The sequence below is a fragment of the Hemiscyllium ocellatum genome, chromosome 23 (genome assembly GCF_020745735.1).
Source record: "Hemiscyllium ocellatum isolate sHemOce1 chromosome 23, sHemOce1.pat.X.cur, whole genome shotgun sequence".
Classification (NCBI taxonomy): domain Eukaryota; kingdom Metazoa; phylum Chordata; class Chondrichthyes; order Orectolobiformes; family Hemiscylliidae; genus Hemiscyllium; species Hemiscyllium ocellatum.
The window spans coordinates 29,643,247-29,668,661 of NC_083423.1; the positions used below are offsets into that span (position 1 = coordinate 29,643,247).

The window sequence follows — 25,415 nt, forward strand, 5'->3', positions numbered from 1 at the left end:
AGTCTATATCATGAAAGTCAATTTAAATTCCAACAGCATTATCATAAATCTATAACATGTATTTAGATTTTTGATCAATTCATTTGCCATCATATCTGCCCATGCTGAATAGAAACCCTATCATATCCTTTTGTTCATTTGTCATCAAAAGAAACATTCAGTTTTCATGTCCTATTTCACATTTGTGATTCCTCATATCTGCTCCTGTGAGAAAATAATGAGTAAATAATAGCTCACAAATTCCAGCTGTACAAAATTGAAGTGTGCTTTTCCAAACTAAATGCAGTTAAAACTACAGTAATTGTTCAATGCAATGGACAGATATTCATGGTCTAATTTTTGCAACAATAATACTTCAAATATTGAGCTGCTACCAAATAAAATATTAGTTGTAGGGTAGTGCTTTGATAGAATGAGGTTTCCTTCTATCTAGAATAGGTTATTAAAAAGAAAAAAAAATGTCAGCACTGGAATTAACTTGGATTTAGTTGGTTATTAATAACAAAAAAAATCTTTATTACAATTCTATTCCTCATACCGATAAATGAAAGTTTGCATCAGTGATTCTTAAATTCAACCTCAAAATGGGAAACACATTCAATATGTCGATACTTATGATTTCATAAATAATAAAGAACCTCTGTACTTCAATTCCTGATTGAGGGATTGAGATAGCAGCCAGCTCTTGTACACTTATCAACTCTTAATCAATCACTGAAAGGTGCAGAACAAAGAAGGAAAAACAACAATGTAAATTTTAGAATCCTAATAAAAAATAGCAAGTGTTGAAAATATAGTGTTCTCTTGCACTTATAACTGGGCACAAGTTAACAGCACAGAACAACTTTTAACCTGCTCTCGTTATAGAAACTGGCAGATCTGCAGAGGACTCCAAGCGCTATGGCCTGGTTTTTCAGCTTTGAGGTGGCCAACAGGAAATGGGAAAAGTCCTAGCTTCAAGCACATGTTCCAGATAGAAGTGTCTGCAAAGATGTAATCCTTATGATAGGGTGGTGCCCAACCAGGTAAGAGACAACAGCTGCCAGGTGTAGAGATGTTAAAGGAACCAGCTCTTCAGTGGGTTACCCCAATTTGAATAAAAACAATATAGCCCTCACCAGATCCCCATGTCCTATCCATGCCAGCTCATTCCTCCATCCTCCACCCACCCCCCATGCAAAGATAATGTACTTGTATAATCATTGACACACTGTGGATATTTCTAACCAATTTATGCAGAGATGCTAATACACACCTCCAGAGCAGATGTGTCCTGAGCTCAGGCCTCTGGCTCAGAGACAGAGACAGTACTACTGCACCACAAGAGCCCCTGATGACCCAGAGAATTTGAATGTATAGGTTATTGTCCCCATTGATGGTAATACTGCACCAGTCAAATTTTGGAATAAAACCCTGCTTGATAGACCATAAATTATATTTTGCTGTTTGATACCCACTGAATATGTTCACATGAGGTTGTCGCTGTACTATTATTAACAAAATAACATATGTTTATCATACAAAAAGAATGACACCTCCCCAGCAACACCACCCCCCCTCGCCCCCAACCCTACCCCCTTTGAAGCTGCTAACCAGTACATCTACAGGTAAGGCTCTTTTTCTCCTGAACTTAGCCATCTTCTGCCCCACTGATTGCTTGCCTAATCATTTAGCTTCGGTCACATGATTTCCTGGAAAGGCTGCTTTCACCAATGCTAACAAAATGAGTTTCCATCCCAAAAGAAAAAAAAGGCATCCTCACAGAATTTAAAATGTCAGATAAACACATCTGGTTTATTGTTGTCCTTGAAGAAAGGAAACTGCAGTCCTTACCTCATCTAGTCAACACATGACTCCAGACCCACAGCAATATGGTTGGCACTTGACTGTCCTCTGGGTAATTGGGGATAGTCAATAAATCCATCAATGCCCACATCCCATGAATTAATAAAAACAAATTACTTCTACTTTAAAACCCAATTATCCAAAGAAGGTAGAGAATGTGTTCAAAAAAAGCTTTTAAAAATAACCTTGCACTATGTTTAAAAAAAATTATTTCTCAATGAACCATAAAACTGTCTACCCATTACCCATTTGAATTAAAGAATCAATAGCAGAAAGTGAAAGTATATGAAATGAGTAAATATCATACAATTGATAATAGAGATCTACAAGTCACAGCTGAAAATGTGTCGCTGGAAAAACGTAGCAGGTCAGGCAGCATCCAAGGAGCAGGAGAGTCGATGTTTTGGGCATGAGTCCTTCTTCAGGAATCTACAAGTCACAGCTGTCAATCACAGAATATATTTCCTTTGGCTGAGATGGTTGAACACATCAATTGTTTTCTGGGCTCTCAGTCAAATCTCATTGCCAATTTTTGACTGATGGAGTTGGATAAATCACCACAGCCAGATGACCTGTATCTTAAGCTGTTAAACGAAATCCCGGAGGAAATAACTGATGCTTTGATGATAATTTTCTAATTCTCATTGGATTCAGGTAAGAGGCCAAGTGTTAAAAGTCTATGAAAAATTTACCGCTCTTCCAAAAGGTTGGGAGGGATTGGTCCAACAATTACGGGCCAGTCAGTCTGACCCCAGTTTTGGGCAAATTATTAGAATCAAGATTCAGAAATAGGATGAAATGCCATTTAGAAGCACATGGATTAATCACTGATAGTCTGCATAGGAAGATTGTATCTTACTAAACATTTTGAGGAAGTAACAAGGAGGATTGATGAGGGTAATGCAGTAGACGTTGACTGCATGGAAAGATATTTGTCAATGCAAATGTCAATGTTCAGGCAAAATAATAAAGAGATACAGAAATGTGGTGAGTTAGATCATAAATTGGCTCAGTGACAGGAAACAAAGGGTAATTTATTATGGTTGTTTTAACGAATGGAAAGCAGTTTCCAATGGTGTTCTGTGGGCCTGCATTTGTGTCCCCTTGCTGTTTCTGGTACATATTAATGATTAAGATTTGAATGTGGGAGATAGGATTGCAGACACAAAAATACCCAGGTAGCTGATAGTGAACAGAATGATTGCAGGATAGTATCAGAGATTTGTTTGGGTGGGTGGAAAAGTGACAAATGCAATTCAATCCGTACAAGTGTGAGATTATGTTTTTGAGGACAGCAAACAACGTAAAAGAATACACAACAAGCAGGTGGGTACTGAGAGGGTACAGGCATGTGCACAGGTCCCTGAAAGTGACAGGACAGCTGACCTGATAGGCTGACTGCACTCTTTCCGTGCCATAGCTTTTCTATGGTTCACCACACCTGAGATTTCCTCAGACCACAAATCTTTGAAAAGTTGAGCCAATGCTATGAAAGCCATGGAAGAATAGAACATGCCCATCTTTGCAACAGAGCTGGTCACCATCTGGAGTGCAGGTTGCAGGGTTATGTCCTGAACCAGCCCACATCCTTGAAAGACACTTCTGACAATTGAAAAAATCCAGAAATGAAGTTGTCAACCTGGAATTGGAATGCATCCCATTTAGAAAGTGCTCCTCAGTCATTTCAATTTGGTGAAAAGTCAGACCCTCTTGTTAATATTTCAGCCTTGACTTGCACCTTGTACATGGCAGTGAGGCTTTGGGAAGGTGAGTTAATTGCCACTAAGAGCCTTTGACCTGTTCTAACAACCACAGTATTTATATGGCTAGTGCAGTTGAGTTTCTGGTCAATGGTAACCCCCAGGAAGTTGATAGTAGCAGATTCAGTAAGGATAATACCACTGAATGTCATGAGGTGATGGGTAGGTCCTCTCTTCTTAGAAAAAGGTGTGATCTGGTATTTGTGTCACACAAATGTTCCTTGCTCTAGATATTGTCTAGATCTTGCTGCATTTGGATATGAGCTGCTTCAGAAGCTGAGGAGTCACAAATGGTGCTAAACATTGTGCAATCACTGGCAAGCATCTTGACTTCTGACCTTACGAGGAAGCTGAAGGTAGTTGAGCCTGGGATACAATGCTGAGGAGCCCCTCCAGAAAAGTCCTAGAACTGAAGTGATTAATCATTAACAATCAGATCCACCTTCCTTTGTTGTTGATATGATGCCAATCAGTAGAGAGTGTTCTGCTTGAAGCCCATTGGCTCCAGTCTTCCTCTGTGTCTTTGATGCCACTCTTGGTCAATTGCTGTCTTGTTGTCAAGGGAAATCACTCTCACTGCATCTCATCAAGAACAGCTGCCCAGCTGAGATGTAATGGGAAACTGACAATGAATAAAGGCAATGCGGAACATTAGCCCCTCAGGAACAGGGAGCCCAGGTCTGAAATTTGCTGAAGGATTGAATAGTCAGGAATGCTATGACGGTGAGCATTCCTGTGACAACAGGAACTGCCCCCCAATGGAGTTTGTTGCTGAAGTTGGAAATAATGGTAAGTGCTGGGACTGGGGAGAGGCAGTTTGGGGTGGAGAGTATGAATTTCACCAGTGTCAGGTTGGCAGGCTCCAGCGAGGGCTATGGCTTTTGAAAGTCTAATGAAAGAGGCAAGTGTGATCATGCTATTAGCGGGGATGGGTAGAGAGATACCTCCAGTGGGCACAGGGGACTTGTATAGAAGGGTCACTAACCTCCGCACTAGTAGTAAAAGTTTTGCAGCCTGAAGTGCTGGGATGCTCTCTTGGCGTGAGCTTCCAACTGCCTTGGGAGAAATAGTGGTGGCATTGGAATGTGGCCCTTGAATAGCCACTGATTGGTCATTTCAAGTACTCAATAAGCCCCAGTTGGAGGCAGGGGCATCCCCCATTGTCAGTGCAAAGTCACACAGAGGTCAGCAGTGGGATTGGGAGCAGGGATGCAGTGGGTGACTGGAGGCCACATGGTAGATGTTACAACCTGCCCCCAACCCCACCCACCCCCACCCCGCATCTGAATCGTTTAAACACCCAAACAGACAGCAGAAAATCAAGCACTGAAAACTCATTGGAGGAAGGATCACTCGACCCAAAACGTTAACTCTGATTTCTCTTCACAGATGCTGCTAGACATGCTGAACGTTTACCAGCAACTTTTGGTTTTGTTCATGATTTACAGTAACTGCAGTTCTTTCAGTTCTTACTTAAAACTCATTGTTTGAAATTGAGAAAATAAGACATTTTTTACTGCTATTTAAGTGGCAAATGCAGATACTTTCTCTTGGCTAGTAAATTATGTTCCTGTCACATTGTTCATTCTAGAGCGATGGAGTTCCACATCATGGCCAAAATGGCATCATGATCAGTACAGATGTAGTGGGCCAAGGGGCCTGTTCCTGTGCTGTACTGTTCTGAGGTGAGGTGAAGAAAGAAATTCAAACGTTGATGTCAACACCATGGGATTTTCTCTGTCTGACTCATTCTGGAAATGCATTCAGTGCGACAAAGTTGCTGTATTTTCAACAATAAACAAACTAATCTCACGACAGAAAGTAAAAATTGGCTTGAAGTAATGCAAAAGCCTCTGAGCAATTTGGATTTTGTACATATTTAGTTACAACTGTATGTGCTACTGTCAATGACTGGTAACAAAAATTAACCATTATAATTCAGCAACAGTAAAATTTAAAATATTAACTACTTTTCTACTTCTATATCTCTAATTACTTTTTCTTGTAATCCAATTTTTATTTTTTTTACTGCCCTTTCATTAGACTTTGAACTTACCCAGTCAAATTTACACTCCTTTTGCAGTTCTTCTATTACATTACAATCCTTTAACCTGATTGTTTAAGGAGATGAACAGCTGCTTGTAATGTTCATCTAGATAGCAGATGCTTCGTTTCCCTCACACTTTCTGAACTCAGGTTTAAAATATCAAGGAGCTGAAACTGCCAAGGACAAGTTTAAAGAATGGCTGGTAGCATTACTCACATCGACTAAGTCCAACAGCAAATTGCAACCCATTATATCCAAGGTTTTATTGTCATTACTGGCCTGAGGGTTTTAATTCTGGTGCAGGTGAAGTGAGGAAATGTAATGAGTCTATCAGGCCCTCTAATGGTCAATAAAAGAGCAAATGAATTACTCTCAGACTTGCAACTGGATTTGTAATTTGCCGTCTCTGTTTTATGTTGCGTAGAGGTTCTAGTGGAAGCACTATGACAAACATTTCACTCACAGGATGTAGGTGTCACTGGCACGGTCAGCATTTATTGCTCATCCCTAATTGCCCTTGAAAAGCTGCTTGAATACAACTGAGTGCTTTTCTAAGCCATTTCAAAAGACAATCACATTGCTGTTAATCTGGAGCCACATAGCAGCCAAATCTTAATGAACCAGATGGATTTTTATGACAACCTGGTAGTTTCACAGTCAACATTATCAATACCAGGTTTTCATTCTACATTTCTTTCAGTATCTGGATTTCAGCTGCCCTGTTGGGTTATAATTAGTTCAATAATGTAACAATGTGTGACCATATTTGCTTACTGTTGAATAACCCTCACCAGCTTCCTCTCCTGCGTGATCATCAAACAGCAAGATGTTTGACCAGTTTATTAGGCATCTTAAGGAAATTATAGCGGCATTTTGTATATGGCGATATCATAATGTCTGCTCAAAGACATGAGTGTTATTTTAAGAAATGCTTTGATGTGCTCTGATACTGTCTCTGTTTTCAAGGAAAGTATTTGTTTCTTTCCTAACCCTTCAATTATTGCAAGTTCCTTCTGCTCTCCATCTTTCCAACTCACTTGCTTTCTTTTCCTGAATACCCGTCACAGCTGTGAGATTGCCTCATCTCCACTCACCTCATTGTTGTTGTCCTTTCACTATGCCCCTTCCTCGAAGTCTTCCATGCCATCCATTTCATCACATGGATAAATGTTACTCGCTATAGATCCCTGATATACGTATCTTTCTTGTTTACACATTTAATTTTTTAAAAAACTCCACCAAGCCACAAGGCTGGCAGTTATTTGATATTTGATCAGAGGTAGGGGACCGGGATTTTAAAATGCTGGAAGAGACTATGGGTAAAGCGTAGACTTAAATAATATACTACTCAAATAACAAATTTTTTATATAGTCTCCCACAAAATTGTGTGTTCATTCAACATATTAATAGATCTCCCATGGTGCTGATTACAGTGACCAGAACATACAATGTCTTCTAACAATACGACGCTTATAACGTATAGCAATCATACAAATTGATTAATCTTTTTAAGACTACAAGATGTTATTATTATACAAGTAATAACAAATATTTGTTTTGGGATGAAAACTGAAATTGAAAAAAGGAAATTAGGCATTAATAACTAACATAACAATGAGACGTCATTGGTGTTCTTACAATTTATTGGGAAAAAAATCTCGATCCCTCAACATATTGATTAAAGCAGAATATTAGAGAGTAATGCTGTGATTTGGATTTATCATCTGCATTTGGTAATATTTTCCCAAAAGGACTGATCAATTTAAATAAATATAGAATCTTAAAGGAAATATCTTGGACAGTTCCGGTAAAGCATGTTATTTAAAGCTGAGTAAATTTGTTCATTGTACTTTGAATTTACAAAATGGCAATAAAGAAAAATCTTAATAATTTAACTAAAAGGAGGAAAGAGTAAAATTGAATTGAACTGGGAAATATTAATGGCAGTAGGGAAAGCTTCCCTGTGTTCCATGAAGAATGAGCTGGATGATAAGATTAATAGCACTTTACTTTTAGCCGGTTCAGAACACGACTGAAAGCAATGTGGTTAACCTTTTGTACCAGCAGAGTATTTTGTGATATCATTAAGAGATTGCTCCCATTTATTGGCAATGGGATCCGAGATGTCATAATCTATAGATAACTCAAGGAGGTCATGACAGACAATGAGTAAAAGTTGGATTGAATATTTCGGGACAAACTGCAACATGCATGGCTCCACAGACTGGTAGATATTTTTATTTTGCAGCATTGATACATGAAAAAAATGTTTAAGCATCTGATACAATGCTTACTGAATGTTTCTGGGTTCTACACCCTCTGCAACAAAATCAACCCACAGTCTCTGCAGGAGTGGTGCCTGGAGGCAGACACACTGACTCCATGTCTTAAGCTGCAAACCTTCTCCCAGTTGTGCATTCAAACCCTTGGGGTCAGGAAGATACCATTATAACCATGTGTATTCAAGCACAGCTCTGAACAGCCACAAGCCTCATGCTGCAGCCTTCAGCTAAAGGGCATCAATATTTCTTTCAAATTTGAAGGGCACATTTGACAATAGCATTGGGGACCAGAAAATTAAATACCATTAAAAAAGCACTTGCATGAGATGGGGGAAGGACAGAAATCTTCCTGAGAGAGGATTCATCTATAAACTTGTCAGGCTAGAGCAGATACATCAAGTGCTGTCACATTGTGCCTTTTAGCTGTAACATTTTCCTTTCTTAGGATGTCAGGTCCCTCGTAAGACCAGCATTTATTTCCCATCCCTAATTTCCCTTGAGCAGAGAGCAGCCTACTAATGAATGACTTGCCAAGCCATTTCAGATTAAATATTATGAGTATGGTCCTGGAGTCACACACACACACCATTAGTGAACAGAGTGGGTTTGTACAGCAATTCTACAATATTAATAATTAAATTGAGATTTTTATTCCAGATTTATTAATTTAAAAATGTAAATTGCTCCATCTGTCACTGTAGGAAGTTAACACATAACTCTGGAACATTAGGCTAGGCAGATGAATTACGAGTTCCATAACATTACCACAACATTACTGTTCTCTTTATCATAATAACTATCTAAAGTGCCCAGTGAAAATCTGGAAACTTCTGAGCCCTGAATGAAGATTTCAAAATTCAAACAGAAATCAAAACCTTGGTAACCAAATTAGAGGAAAATGAACAGGAGTAAATGATAACCAAGATAGTGGGATCAGAATATTGTGAAGCACTTTGGGCTCTTTTGCTAAGTGTTATTATGATGTTTCTACTATCAATGAGAGAGGAAAACATGGCTGCGATTCATGTCAAACAACCCAGGCTAATTCTGACTGCTTTTGAACTCATAATTACAAAATGAAAATAAACACAATGACACTTGCATTTTCCCCGGATAAATGCCTCATTAATACCTCCTTTTCCAGAAGTGTATTTTTGAAAGCTTTTTGCTCACAGCAATTTCCAAAATACACATAATCGGGAAACTAAATGCAGCATGAAATATTGTATCACATTTTCAGCAGAAAATGCTGTAAGTCTATCTGAAAGAGTTGAGCAATGGATGACAATCAGCAAAATTAAATTGAACTCAATCACTTAATTAGTTTTACTTTTCATTAAGATAGGAGGCATCTTCTTTGTTTTTCATTCACAATGTCTTTGAGTTTCCTTCATCAGAGCATTCAATTGTCATGCCATAACTTTTCAGCTTGGAATAAAGAGTCCGTTGTCTACTTAAGACCCAATTTATTCAATTTAAAATAATTGCATAATCAGCTGTCAAGGGCATCAAAAGTTGGTTAATTCAATCAGGAAAACATTTTGAATGTGCCTGACAAGATGACTATAGATAACTGCTGACATGTTCACTATTTCATAGGCAAACATGGTGTACATTACAAAGAATGCATTCTTCTGATATCCTTCTTTATTGGCTAATTTGAACTTCTCTTAGTAATACCTCTCACTCAATGCAAATGCCAGCTGTGATAAGTAAAAATTGTTCATATCATACCAATGCATCCAGGTACACGTTGGTCCATTGAACTTGTTTTTCCTTTGTGCCAGCTAAAACCATTGGTCTTCCAAGCACATCCAAATATTCCTATGGAATAAACCAAACAATTGATCACAGCAGTCAAAGCTATCCACAATGGTAACCACAGAGAATAATTCTTAATTTTCACCATGCTTTATAAATGTGGAAATATAGGATTTTAAAAGAATAGTACTCAGTAGAGCATATGAACTTCTTGTATAATAGATTGGTTTAATTGCAATCATAACTTCCTCACAAATACACCCCAGAAGATGATATGCTGGCCAACCTTTTATGTAATTGCTCATAATGACTCAAACCTACCACTAAGTGGACTTTTAACTCCAGGACCACTGACTGGCAGTGTGTATCATCAGATCAGCCTGGAGATGAATGTGAGGCTCAGTGAATTTGATTGGCCAACTCTTATTTATGTAGACTCAGTGGGTTGCCTGCCCCAAATGGACGATCAGAGATAAAGAGGTGGTGGCCAGGGGAGAGTGTCAAATTGTAGCAGCTTATTCTGGGTAGTCAAATTAGCAGAAAAGCTTTCTCTGCATTTACCTACTAAACTCCTGGATTATGTTCAACGGCTTGATCAAATCACCCTTCAACCTTGTTAACTCCCTGTAAAACAAGCTGAGGTTTTGCAGCCAGTCTGGCAAGTAAACCTTGCATATCAACTGTCATTCTGGGGATCTCCCTCCAAGGCCAATAATATAAATTTCCCAAGATATGATTTCAAATTTAAATGTGGTCATCCAGGTGTCTCACTCACCTCACTCACAGGGGTATAAATGCAGTAAGCGGATTGTTTGATCTGAATTTTCATATTCCCCCAGTCTCAAAATGGCAAGTGCATTATGCCATGGCCTGTTATTCTATTGCTGACTTGTGGCTATATTTCAGATGGTCCAAATCTTGAAAGTTGGTCTTGTTTTCCTTGGGCAATGGTTAGTAAAGGACCTAATAGTTGTGTATAAGGTTCTGAGGGACATACATAGGGAGAATAGAAATGCATGTATTCCACAAGGAGAGCTATCAATAACCAGGGGTCATAGATTTAACATAAGAAGTGTGAAATAACATCACAAAGGCCAATATCCCATTATAGGTCACCCTTTATTTACATATGCAGAGAACATGACACTGACCCAACTGGGTCAGAGCTAGCTCCTAAAGTGACAGTACCTGTGACACTCCTGTTTTTATCTGTCAGCCAGGGCTCCCTGGTTAGACCAGAGTAACAGCCCCAATCAGGGAACTCATTCTGAGATCCATCTGGCTGACCTCATTACAATTATTACATATTAGATCAATATTGTAAAGAACAGCTCAGAGTTTTACGACATGACACACAAAATTGTAATGTGTAATTAAAGTCTGGTTGAAGATTTGTAGCTCGGGTGTCCGTTGTTGTGCTTCTGTTCGCCGAGCTGGAAGTTTTTGCTGCAAACGTTTCGTTCCCTGGCTAGGGAACATCATCAGTGCTATTGGAGCCTCCTGTGAAGCGCTGCTTTGATGTTTCTTCCGGTATTTATAGTGGTTTGCTCTTGCCGCTTCCGGGTGTCAGTTTCAGCTGTAGTAGTTTGTATGTGGGGTCCAGGTCGATGTGTCTGTTGATGGATGTTCTTGCCGCTTCCGGGTGTCAGTTTCAGCTGTAGTGGTTTGTATATGGGGTCCAGGTCCATGTGTCTGTTAATGGAGTTTGTGGATGAATGCCATGCCTCCAGGAATTCCCTGGCTGTTCTCTGTCTGGCTTGTCCTATGATGGTAGTGTTTTCCCAGTCAAATTCATGTTCCTGGTTGTCTGAGTGTATGGCTACTAGGGATAGCTGGTCGTGTCGTTTTGTGGCTAGCTGATGTTCATGGATGCGGATTGTTAGCTGTCTTCCTGTTTGTCCTATATAGTGTTTTGTGCAGTCCTTGCATGGTATTTTGTAAACTACGTTAGTTTGGCTCGTGCTGGCTATTGGGTCCTTTGTTCTAATGAGTTGTTGTCTGAATGTGGAAGTTGGCTTGTGTGCTGTTATGAGTCCTAAGGGTCGCAGTAGTCTGGCTGTCAGTTCTGAGACGCTCCTGACGTATGGTAGTGTGGCTAGTCCTTTTGGTTGTGGCATGTCCTCGTTCCGTGGTCTATCTCTTAGGCATCTGGTGATAAAGTTGCGTGGGTATCCGTTTTTGGCGAATACCTTGTATAGCTGTTCCTCTTCCTCTTTTCGCAGTTCTGGTGTACTGCAGTGTGTTGTGGCTCTTTTGAATAGTGTCCTGATGCAGCTTCGTTTGTGTGTGTTGGGGTGGTTACTTTCATAGTTTAGGATTTGGTCTGTGTATGTTGGTTTCCTGTGTACCCTTGTGGTGAATTCTCCGTTGGGTGTTCTCTCTACTAACACGTCTAGGAATGGGAGTTGGTTATCCTTTTCCTCTTCTCTCGTGAATCGTATTCCTGTGAGTGTGGCGTTGATGATTCGGTGTGTTTTTTCTATTTGTGTTTTTGATGAATACAAAGGTGTCATCGACGTATCTGATCCAGAGTTTGGGTTGGATTTGTGGTAGGGCTGTATGTTCTAACCTTTGCATAACTGCCTCTGCTATGAGTCCCGAGATTGGTGATCCCATGGGTGTTCCATTGATTTGTTCGTATATCTGATTGTTGAAAGTAAAGTGTGTGGTGAGGCACAGGTCTAGTAGTTTAAGTATGCCGTCCTTGTTGATAGGTTCAGCCTCCTGTGTTCTGTTATGTATGTCCAGTAGGTTGGCTATTGTTTCTCTGGCTAGGGTTTTGTCAATTGATGTGAACAGTGCCGTCACGTCGAATGATACCATGGTTTCTTCTATGGGAAAACACTACCATCATAGGACAAGCCAGACAAAGAACAGCCAGGGAATTCCTAGAGGCATGGCATTCATCCACAAACTCCATTAACAGACACATGGACCTGGACCCCATATACAAACCACTACAGCTGAAACTGACACCCGGAAGCGGCAAGAACAAACCACTATAAATACCGGAAGAAACATCAAAGCAGCGCTTCACAGGAGGCTCCAATAGCACTGATGATGTTCCCTAGCCAGGGAACGAAACGTTTGCAGCAAAAACTTCCAGCTCGGCGAACAGAACCACAATAATGTGTAATTGTTAAAATTGAGCTCTTGCTGAGAATCTAACTCAGCAAAAATAAATTCCTAACAGAAACTGACTAGGTTCCATTTCTTTTTGATAAGATCACCCAGAAGAACGATGACATTTGAGAAGTGGCACTAATGACACATACCAGACACAAGTGCAGATCTCTTAAAGCATTACTCATAGCTAGTCAGAAGGTACAGCTAAAAGAGCAATATTTCATTCCATAAGACAAGACATATTGTCATGGCCTTTACAAAGCATTTATGGTTAATCTTGAACACAACTAAGTCTAACTGGCTGGCTCCTCAGCTTAGTTACAGGGTGAATCTTCACACTTTTATAAAAGAAAATTGAGAAACCTAAATGTGAAAGTATGTTAATGAACACTTGAAAATGCTCCAGCGATGTCTCAAAATGTTTACACTTTCAGCAGATATGAGAAATATTAACTGTCAGTGTGAATGATGTTTTTCCATTTCCAGCTATTTCCCCAGTCTAATAGTGGGAAATGAACATCCTTTCACTTGAATCCAAACCTGCTATTTCAAAAGAAACAATTCCAGAAGCCCGGCCTCCTGGTGACCTCTCTGAAAAAAATGCTAATTAATGCAAAGTTTTCAATAATATTAAGATTTGTGTTTGAGCTGTAGGAACTGAGTTCAGCTTAACCAGACACTTACACTTAGAACCTGTGGGCATGGCTGGCAGAAGGGCTTCTTCCCAGCAATCTAACTGGACTGAAACTCAGGTCACAGAAGGGAAAGGGTAATGTGTTGCAACTCAATGTATCTGAACTCCAGTACATTCACTGCAGTCTGAATTTTGAAATAATGTCTTCCTTTATAAATAACAAAGATATAAGGCCCTGAGCAGGAACATATCTATGATGACGCCATGGGGGCCCAACTGGATAGTCTTGAAAATATGCTGAGGGATTGAATGTGTGATTAACCCCAGCCTATATCTTTGAAGCAAATTCATGCAAGGTTAGCAGCACTAAAAACTAGCCTTCACTTTGGAAAGCCAGTTTTCTGCCACAATCTCTATCGATCTATGCCTCACACCTCACCTCACCTTTGTACGCTTCACATCACATCCCCATTTTGCAGCTTGGTGCCATTGTGAGTTATTGAGACATGAAGCAAACAGAATGCATCATACATCCTGATACACCACCCTCAATCTTCGGGGATATAGTGCCTGTATGCACTCACCCAGATGGAGGTGGTGATGCTTGTCATCTCTTGTGCATTTGCAACAGAGATTGCACATGCTCAGACCTAATTCTCATCCTGATTCCCACTTGCTCTCATCCCACAACCTTCTTCTGATTTAGAAGCGGCAGGTGTTGTGTGCACGCATCTCTCACTCCCTTGCCACCAACACCTCTATGCACCCTCCTTACTACAACCCTAACTTTGTGTTTTTCTGTTACAGATACAAAAGGAAAAAAGGCACAAGATGACCATGCTGAGAGCCTTCCTCTCCTCCACAGAGGTAGCTGAGTTGGTAGCTCTTTCTACTCCCAGTCATAAAGCTATGGAGACAAGATCCTTTCCAGGCTTGAGCACAAAACCCAGCACTGACCCTTCAATGCAGTGCTGGGAGAGTGAGGCAATGTTATAGGTACCATCTTTCATATAAGATGATGAAGATCCAAGGTCCCCTCTGTCCTTTCGTGTAAAATATCCCAAAGCAATAGTTTGAAGAAGAGCAGGGAAGTTCTGACAGGGTCAATATTTATCCTTCATCCAACATCACAAAAACAGACTCTTTGGTCAAATTACTGTCTAGAGAGTTTGTGTATGCAAATCAATGATTACGTTCCTTCATTACAACATTAATTACATTTTAAATGGATTTAATTTGCTGTGAAACATTTTGAGATTTCCCGTGGTCATAAAAGGCAACAACCAAGAAAAACGATGGGACCAGATGGAGTACCAGACCGTGCACTCAGAACATGCGCAGATGAACTGGCAGAGGTCTTCTCAGACATCTTCAACCTCTCCCTGCAGCTAGCCACTGTCTTTGCCTGTTTCAAGAGGCCAACATCATCCCTGTGCCTAAGAAGGCTCATGCAGCATGTCTCAATGACTACCGCCCAGTGGCTCTAACTTCGCTGGTCATGAAGTGCTTTAAAAGGCTGGTCATGGCATTAATCAACTCCAGCCTCCCCACTACACTTGACCCACTCCAATTTGCCTATTCGGCCAACAGATCCACGCCAGATGCCATATCACTTGCCCTTTACTCCTCCCTTAGAACATCTTGACATCAAGAACAACTACGTAAGAATCCTACTCATTGACTACAATTCAGCCTTCAACACTATTATCCCCTCGACACTGATTACTAAACTTAGTGATCTCAAACTAAGCCTCATTTGCTGCAACTGGATGCTCAGTTTTTTAACCCACAGGCCACAGTCAGTAAAGATTGAGGACAATATTTCATCCTCACTAACACTCAACACTGGAGCCCCCTTAGGGTGCATACTCAGTATCCTACTGTACTGGCTGTATACCCAAGACTGCATCAAGAAATACCAGACTAAAGCCATTTACAAGTTCACTAAAGACACCACCACAGTTGGTCAAATCTCAGATGGCAACGAAACAGACTACAGACGGGAAGTGGAAGACCTGGAAAAATGGTGCACTGAGAACAACCTAGCTCTCAAAGCCGGTAAAACCAAGAAACTCATTATTGACTTTCGGCGAGATGTTATTCATGCCCCCTACACATTCACAGCACTGAAGTGGAATGAGTGGAGAGGGTCAAACTCCTGGGAGTGGTCATCAACAACAACCTTTCTTGTACTCTTCATGTGGATGCACTGGTTACAAAGGCCCAACAACATCTCTTCTTCCTCAGGCAGCTGAGAAAATTTAGCATGATAGCGAATAACCTTGCCAACTTCTCTTGGTGTGCCAGAGAGCATTCTGTCTGGATGTATCACTACCTGGTATGGCAACTGTACCATTCAGTTACAGAGAGTAGTGAACTTGGCCTGAAAAATCACAAAGGCCAGCCTCCCATCTATAGAATTCATCTACTAGGCCCACAGTCAAGGAAAGGTCGCCAGCATTCTCAAAGATCCATCCCATTCTGGCAATGTTTTTTTTACAACCTCTACCACTGAGGAGAAGGTACAGAAGCTTGACCACACACACCAGCCAGTTTCAAAACAGTTTCTAACCTACTGTTGTTAGAATACTGAATGGTCTTACAAAGTATTAGCATTCGCCTGTACCTGTGTTTTTGTTTTGCCGCTGTTTTCCGATTATTTACTTATCTATGCTACGTAACTATGTGATCTACCTGTATTGCTTGCAAGACAAAGCTCTTCACTGTGTCTTGGTACACAATTCGATTTGATTCTATTTGATTTGATTCAATTCGATTCAATTCAAGTTCTTTTCTTTTACCCTCCTCCTCTCTTACTTAGCAAATTGTCCTCGTCTTGCTCACCTTTTTATGTTCTCCATGTCATACTTCAGGCCAAGGAAGAACAAACCCACTGCAGTAAGACTGAAAACACACAATCTGAGCTCAATCCATGAATTTATAACATTCCCAGTGAACGTCAGCACCTTTAAATGGTAACCCCCAACAACAGTAACTCAGGAGCAGCCAATAGAAATCAACAACTAACCAGGAGCGGTTTAAATCAAACTGGTGGGGCTGTTCAAGCAAAGGTGATGGCAAACTATCAATGTGATAGGTGGCATTCAGTACAGTATAACGTGCAAACAAATCAAATATCATTTACAAGTTTTACCACAGAAAGGATTTCTCTGTATTTACCTACAAATTACCCATCATCTAATCGGTTCTTAGATATTTTTTATTTAAAAAATCTGGAGTTAATACAAAGGTATGTAAAAACTGAATAGTTTCAGCCTAGTAAGTTGAAGTGTAACATTATTACCTGTGTGTTTATCCGTATTGCTCCAATGGAAGGAATTTCAAAAAAGTAGCCTGAAATAAAGAAATAACAGTTCATAATGTACTCAGTCATTTTCTTTAAGCTAATGAAAAGTGGGAATGGGGTAGTTAAAAACAGACAGCTATTCACTGAATACATATCTTTTAGGGTCATATTTAGAAATTAAGTCATAAATACCTTTATTGGTGCAGGCCATCCATTGTAATGGTCCTTTATCATAGTTATGCTGACCGACTGAAAAGGTGAACACTCGCACCTAACATGAAAATACATAACTATGTAGTAAATGAGGAAATCTTGAATGTGCTATTAACACATTTACAATATCCTAATGTATCTTCATGCAAGGTAAAAGTTATATTAGAAAATCGCAGAATTTTGCAGCACAGAATGAATGGGCCCCATCAGGCTTGTCTCAAGTCATCATGAGAGCAGTCAAATTAGAGCCCTTTGCTTCTCCAAAGCTCTTCAAATGTTTATCATTTTAAATTTATAACAAATTCCTATAGTAATTTTAACACCAATCTCCTGTGAATACCTTTACTGTCATTGAATTCCAAATCATAAAAACTCTTTGCATTAAAAATGTCCTAATTTCCCAGATGGTTTCGCCACCAATGATTTTAAATCTGTGTCCTCTATCAGTGGCAACAATCTCTCCCTATCTACTGAAAGCCACCAATAACTTCAAACATCTCGGTTACATTTCCCCTGAATATTCTCTACCCCAAGGAGAACAATCTCAGCTTTTTGAGACTTTCCACTCACTGAAGGCTCTCGTTTCTGATCAAATTCTAAATCTTCTTTGCATTCTTTCCAACATACTTCCTGAAGTCCAGATTTAGACCCGATGCTCCAGCTGAAGCCTCACTAGCGATCTACAATGGTTGAGGTTCACTTCCTTGATTGTACACACTATGTTTTTAAAAATATGATTAATAAATACATATGATTTTATAGCTGATACACCAACTGGCTCTGCTATGTTCAAACATTTGTGTAAATGATTCCCAGGTCTCTGTGCTCCTACAATTCTTTTAAAATGGTACCATTCACTTTCTGATGCTTGTTCTGATACTTCTTTCTAAAAGTCTAAAGTTCCTTGCTTTACACCTCTCTGCATTAAATTTCCATCCTCCTTCTTTTGCCCATTTCACCGTCTTTCTACTTCTTGCTAAAGTTTGCTACTAGCCTCCTTGTTAACAACATTTCCAAGTTTTATGAAATCTGCAAAATTTGTAAATATCCTCTGTATACTCAAATCCAGGTGAAAAATATGCATAAAAAGATCAGAACTGTAGGGAACACCATTGTCAAACCAGAGGAATGTACACAAACAATGACTCGTTACTACTCTTTGCTTGTAGTCTCATAGTCAAGTTCACATCCAAGCACTGTCATTTTAAGTCCAAGGGGTTTAGTTCTGCGAAGAAGCCTGTTACTTAGTATTTTATCAAACACATTCTGCAAATCCATAGACACAGCAGCAACTCAACTGCCCTCACTAACATTCCCTCCTAACGGACCAACATGCTGAGGATTGTGTCTCTCTCAGTTAATGCTTGAATCTGTGAGTTTTCAAGTGATTATTAACTTTGTTTTGGATTATAGTCTCAAGAACAATCTAGTCCCAACATCATCATAAAACTTATTGCAGCTGTGGGACCTTGTGTACAAAGTGGCTGCTGTTGGTTCTTCCATTACAGCAGTAATAACACCTCAGAAGCATTTAATTAGTTGCAATGAGCTGAAATATGCTATAGAAAGCAGCTTCTTTCTACAAAATACTTGTTTTAGAATCCTAGGATGTAAACAAATAGAGCCTGGTACTTATCCACCTGTGGCTCCATTAGTTTGTCCAATAGTACTTTCCTAGTGACAGTAATGGTGCTTATTTAGCATTAAAAGAACGTAAAATATCCATTAACTCCTTTGCCAATTCTTTGTTTCCCATAACTATCTCCCCAGATTCATTTTTAAGGGGCCTACGTTCACTTTGACCTTTTCTTTTCCTATTTATGTGTTTAAAAATCTCTGATTATCCATTTTTATAGTCCTTGCTAGTTTGCCCTCATTGCTTATTTTTTCTCTATTATCTTTTTAGTCTTCCTTTGCTGGATTATGAATTTATCCCGGTCTTCAGAGCTATCACCGATTTTGCCTCCATACATACTTTTTATTTCAACTTTACAATCTCTCCACTTCCTTGGTTATCCATGGTTAGTTTATCTCTCTCAAAATCTTGCCTCCTTCCTGGGATACATTTTTGCTCAGTCATGAATTACCTCCTTAAATGCCTACCATTGCTTGTTTACTGTCTTTCCTACAAATCTATCTGCTTAGTTCACCTTATTTAACACTATCCTCATTTCATGGTAATTCTCTTTATTTAAGTTAAAAATAGTTGTTTCCGATCCAAGCTTCTCACAAACAATCCAAATATTAAATTCAATCATTTTATGATCACTACTTCCTCAGGGATCTTGTACTCTGAGGTCACTTAATAAACCTGCTTCATTACCCATTCCTAAATCCAAGATAAGCTCCAGGATATATTGCTCTCGGAAACTATTCCTCATGCACTCCATTTGAATTTGTTGTCAGAGCTATCCTTTCCAACATGGAAGTAGCAGACAACAGGTACTGGCACTTACCCTGGCTAGAGTGAGGAAGGCTTTTAATCTCCTCTCTACACTGCTGGGCAGTTCTCTGGATGATTGAGACTGCACTGGTCTGGGTTGTAACCTCGGACGAAACTGGCAGAGTCTGGTGTTGTAGCCTCCTCTGCCAATCCTATGGGAAGAGGCTTGTCCTCCTCTGCACACCCCATCCACCAGGACATTTAGGGCAGCAGTCCACAGAGCAGGGCACCAACTTCCCCATATCTGCCATGTCCACTGCAACTGCCACAAACCATATAGGGCACTGCTTGTCCCTAGTCCACAATCGTTTTTCAAAGATGGCACCGGTAACAGGGATGCCAATCCATTTGGGAAATCTAGCCAGTGCTAACTTCTTCCAGCTATGAAGGGTGGTAGATTTGGGCGAGCATTACATGAGAGGGACTAAATAGGAGTGGTGTATATAGTTAATGAATTAACAGCTTGAGAAAATGTGCTGGACTTTGTGGAGAAAAACCCCCGACGAAATCCTCTAAAATTTGACACAGTCGAAACATTAGTGTTAGGTAATAACCCATTCTCCCTGAGCAGTCTATTAGCCTTTTTTCTCTTAGGACATGCCAAATCAGTTGTTCCAATATTCCATACCAAACTGAAACCACAACAAACCTTCCTCTTTCTATTGTGGTTTATGTGTAAATCATGAGTAGCTCGATTTGGAAGAGACCCCAATGAAGCTTCCCAAAGTGGAGGTATGTCTTATATCAAAGAAGAATGCCATATGCTACAGAGATATCATTGGATATGAAACAAAGCAAAACCAAAACTCCAGCAAAGATGACTTCAAAATGAACATGAATTATGTGCATTTGCATGGCCTTTTAATGTAACAAAAAAAAATCCCAACGTGCTCCATAAAACAGGAGGAAGAGCCAAACAGCACGAGGGAGAGGAGTTAAAGGAGCTGTGTACCAAACAGGACTTCAGCTTTGAGGAAGCAGAAGCGGTGTAGAGTGGTGTAGAATGGAATCTGGGGACTGGGCCTCAGTCAGTCCTGGCAGCCAAACAATATTCGTTTAAAGTTAAAAATTACATAACACCAGGTTATAGTCTAACAGGTTTATTTGGAAGCAACAGCTTTCAGAGTGCTGCTCCCTCATCAGGTGGTTATGGAGAATATTGTGCTCAAATAGATCTGTTGGACTCTACGTGGTGTTGCGTGATTTTTAACTTTGTCCACCCCAGTCCAACACCGGCACCTCCAAATATTTGTTCAAACCCTTTTTTTTATTTCAAAAATATACTTTATTCATAAAATAATTAGGAGTTAAGATTTTCAATAACTAAAGAGTAATATAATTATCAATCACTAGACTCTGCATGTCCCAGCTCTATCAATATCTCTTTCAACTGTGTTGATTTGTAATTGGATTTCTAATAGGTATTATAGCCCTAATAAACTGTTGAATTGTACTGCAATATAGCATTCTTTTATTTGGACAGCAGTGTGAAATTGTGGCAAGCTGATGAGTAATCAAGGCCACAATATGAAAATATTCTTCATGGCTGGAAGCTGGTTTAGATCAACCAATAAGGTGCTAAGTCCAAAACAAAGGGAGGATTTTATGGGCTTCCACAGCCCAGAACACTGAGTGCAAACCACCCATTCCTGATGCATGATGTCAATCCAGACATCAGAGGCAGAGTTTTAATCTTCACTCGGCAAGGCTGTTTCATGTTTAAACATTCTACAGCCTGCCAGATTTGATACCAGATTCAACAATATCAGACCCTAATCCATGTCCCATTTTCTTTCCTAAATTTTTACTAGTTCCAGGTTTACTTTCGTTTTTCTTTTCATTTTGCTCTAGTTCTGCCAATGTTGGTTTCTCTACTTATCCCTTTACCATTGCCGTCGGCACTATTCCACCAACCCCTTTGTCATTGAATCTCTTCCATTTACTAAATTGTCTCACAATGCTGCCACTGTTGTTTTCCCACCCTCGCTGCTTTCAATTACTTAAAACCTATTATGATTCTGACATTAGTTCTGATTAAAGTGTATTGATTTGAAATATTAACTCTGTATCCTTCTCCATAGATGCTGCCTGACCTGCTGAGTTTTTCCAAGATATGATGCTGGCTCACAGTGTATGGTTACAGTAAAAGTGGCCATGTGGCATTGTTAATTTTTTTTTCACATCTCAGATCAAGGGCAAAGACCGTAACAAACTTCCAGTTAATAACAGACATAAAACAAGTTGTGTCACGAAAGGATCTCTGAAACATTCAGTTCCTGGAAAAAGTCCTCAGTTGCCAGTTTAATAAGTTCATGCTCAATTTTACAATGGGCATAAGTCCAAATGATATTGTAAATACACATAACAAAAGAACAAGCACAAACATAACTTCCTGTATGGGAACAGCTGGAGCAATTTATAGAAGGGTCTGAATTAAATATTTCAGTCAAAATCAGTGACTTAGTTCTATTAGGACACTGAAAAAAAATCAATGAAGCCATTTTATTTTCTTACCATTCCGAAATCACATAAGATGAATGCATCAAATAGTTGACCACATCAAGTGAACTAAGTGGCTGATTGACTAAAAAAACAAGTCTGAAATGGTGTTCATTGATATGATGTGTTTTTGTTAATAGCAGAAAACACATTTCTTCAAGGCTTGTACTGCAGCCCTCTTTAATGTTTTGCTTCACAGCATTGTTCAAATATTACTTCCAACTCATTATTCCTCAGCAAAATAAGCCAAAACCATATTTTTAGACTGCCAGCTTTGTCCTGAAATCAATTGATTGGGAAATTATACTGGGAGATATGGGCAAATGGCAGTTGTCATGCATTGGATTAAGGTTCAGGAGAACATTGCAATAATTAAAGTCTGGTTGAAGATTTGTAGCTCGGGTGTCCGTTGTTGTGCTTCTGTTCGCCGAGCTGGAAGTTTTTGCTGCAAACGTTTCGTTCCCTGGCTAGGGAACATCATCAGTGCTGTTGGAGCCTCCTGTGAAGCGCTGCTTTGATGTTTCTTCCGGTATTTATAGTGGTTTGTTCTTGCCGCTTCCGGGTGTCAGTTTCAGCTGTAGTAGTTTGTATGTGGGGTCCAGGTCGATGTGTCTGTTGATGGATGTTCTTGCCGCTTCTGGGTGTCAGTTTCAGCTGTAGTGGTTTGTATATGGGGTCCAGGTCCATGTGTCTGTTAATGGAGTTTGTGGATGAATGCCATGCCTCTAGGAATTCCCTGGCTGTTCTTTGTCTGGCTTGTCCTATGATGGTAGTGTTTTCCCAGTCAAATTCATGTTCCTGGTTGTCTGAGTGTATGGCTACTAGGGATAGCTGGTCGTGTCGTTTTGTGGCTAGCTGATGTTCATGGATGCGGATTATTAGCTGTCTTCCTGTTTGTCCTATATAGTGTATAGGACAAACAGGAAGACAGCTAATAATCCACATCCATGAACATCAGCTAGCCACAAAACGACACGACCAGCTATCCCTGGTAGCCATACACTCAGACAACCAGGAACATGAATTTGACTGGGAAAACACTACCATCATAGGACAAGCCAGACAAAGAACAGCCAGGGAATTCCTAGAGGCATGGCATTCATCCACAAACTCCATTAACAGACACATGGACCTGGACCCCATATACAAACCACTACAGCTGAAACTGACACCCGGAAGCGGCAAGAACATCCATCAACAGACACATCGACATGGACCCCACATACAAACTGCTATAGCTGAAACTGACACCCGGAAGCAGCAAGAACAAACCACTATAAATACCGGAAGAAACATCAAAGCAGCGCTTCACAGGAGGCTCCAACAGCACTGATGATGTTCCCTAGCCAGGGAACGAAACATTTGCAGCAAAAACTTCCAGCTCGGCGAACAGAACCACAACATTGCAATGAATTTGCTTCCACTATGAAAAGCAATTATTCACCCCTAAATCTTTGATTTCAAACAGCCAAAATGTATACCTTGGTCAGATAATACTCCCCATGTTTGATATCTGAAGGATGCTTTTCATACCCTTGTGCAAATATGAGAAACATATGTTTGATTTAAGAACAGAAAATGTGCAAAGTACTCAGTACATCAGGAAGTATTTGAGCAGAGAGAGGCAGAGTTAATGTTTCATCGCAATGCCCTTTCATCAATGACCACAGATAATGAATGACTTGTTGAATATTTCTGTCATTTTCTATTTATCTTTCAGATTTCCAATATTGTGCTTCTGTCTTATACATTTGATCTTTCATGCTCCTTTTGAAACTTTAAAGGGGATAGAAGACATATTTTGGGTAACTTCGATCCAGCACATCAATTCTTCTGACAGCATCATAAGGAGGATTCGAAGGTCCAAGACAGAACTAAATGCTCCTTTCTTCAGTCTGAGTAGCTCCATTGGAGCATCTTTTGTAGCCCTGTACTTTCTTATGTTCCTACTAATGAAGAATAGGCAATAGTCTCATCATTTGTTACTTTCATATGGAAAAGTGTGGATAAGGATTTTTTTTTAAGACATTCATGAGATGTGACTTTAACCGGCATAGCTAGCATTCATTGCCCAAGCCTAGTTGCCCTTGAGAAGGAGGTGGCGAACTGTCTTTGTGAATCACAACAGTCTATATGGTGCAACAAGGAATTGATTTCCAGCATATTAATCTACCAAATGGAATGAATGCTGATATACTGTATTTCTGAGTCAGGTCAGGAGGGTGGGAAACTCTCAGGTGCTGGTACTCTCATGCAACTATTACCTTTGTTTTTCTAGATGGCGGCAATCAATTATTGGTTTGAAAAGTGTTGTTTGAACAGTGAGGAGCCTTGGTGAATTTCTGTAGTGCACCTTGCAAATGAAACATGCTGCTACTGAGTATTGCTGGTGGAGGGTGTGAATGTATGTGGATGTTGTGCTTTGTCCTAGATTATGTATTGCCCTATTGTCCATTGCTGCTGAATACCCAGTACATCTAATACATCTTTTCTGTGGTTTTTAGTTGAAACCACAGTCTGTTGGGTCTGAATCTTAACATATTTTGGCAAAGTGAAATTTTCATTGAGTTTTAGGAAAGGTTTCTCTCTGCAAAGCCAACTCAGCTTTTCTGAGCGATCATCCTAAAACACCTTTATTAACTACCTATCATGTCCCAAAAGGAGCTCTTCTCGTTCAATGCTAGCCTCATTCTCCCACTGCTCGTGGCCAGACCTACTCACTGTTACCAAGATGTCCTGGCCTATACTGGCATCCCTCATGTTGATGCCACATTTAAAAGCCCATTTGGTGAGATTATAATCACTGTGAAAGTGATACTAAGCAAAGCCATTGAACTGGGGGTTGGAAGTCTCTGGGTCCTGAGACATTTCATTGTTAGATCTCAAAAGAGGTGGTTAATGAGGTAAACAATGTGTTGGTGTTCATTTTCCAAAATCTGTTAGATTCTGAAAATATTCCACTGAACTGGAAAGCAGCAAGTACAACTTCTTTATTCCAGAAGGGAGGGAGGTAGAAAGCACAAAACCATTGCGTAGTTGGCTGAATGTCTTCTGTGGAGAGTTAGAATTATGGAGGCTTTAACTGGACACTTGAGAAAACTCAAGACGACAGGAAAGAGTCAGTATGATCTTGTGAAAGGGAAAACATGTTTAACCAGTTTATTACAATGTTTTAGAGTGTCTGAGTCCTCAAGATGAAAACAGGAGCGTGTTAACATGGTGTACACAGATTTCCAAGAGGTATTTGGCATAAAGGTTTATTGTACAAAGAAGGAGCTGGTGGTAGAGGGGTAAAATGCTAGCAATGGATGGAAGATTGTATATAAGCAAACAGTTATTATGCAGCAATGTGGCTTTTACAGATTGGCAGAATGTGATGAATAGGATCCTGCAGCGGTCTGTACTGGGCCCTCAGCTTTTTAACAATTTATAAGACCATAAGACATAGGAGTGGAAGTAAGACCATTCGGCCCATTGAGACCACTCTGCCATTTAAT

General features: G+C 39.9%; 1 protein-coding gene across 4 annotated transcripts in view; it reads right to left on the minus strand.

Moving 5' to 3' along the window:
- The window catches only part of LOC132826725 (voltage-dependent calcium channel subunit alpha-2/delta-1), a 668,330-nt gene that overhangs the window by 131,032 nt on the left and 511,883 nt on the right, over window positions 1-25,415 (minus strand). For all 4 annotated transcript variants that reach the window (XM_060842844.1, XM_060842843.1, XM_060842845.1 and 1 more), the window contains 3 exons: window positions 16,956-17,034; window positions 16,761-16,810; window positions 9,670-9,759 (listed from right to left, as the gene is read on the minus strand). In XM_060842844.1, the coding sequence (XP_060698827.1) occupies window positions 9,670-9,759; window positions 16,761-16,810; window positions 16,956-17,034 (219 nt within the window). The remainder of the gene's footprint in view (window positions 1-9,669; window positions 9,760-16,760; window positions 16,811-16,955; window positions 17,035-25,415) is intronic.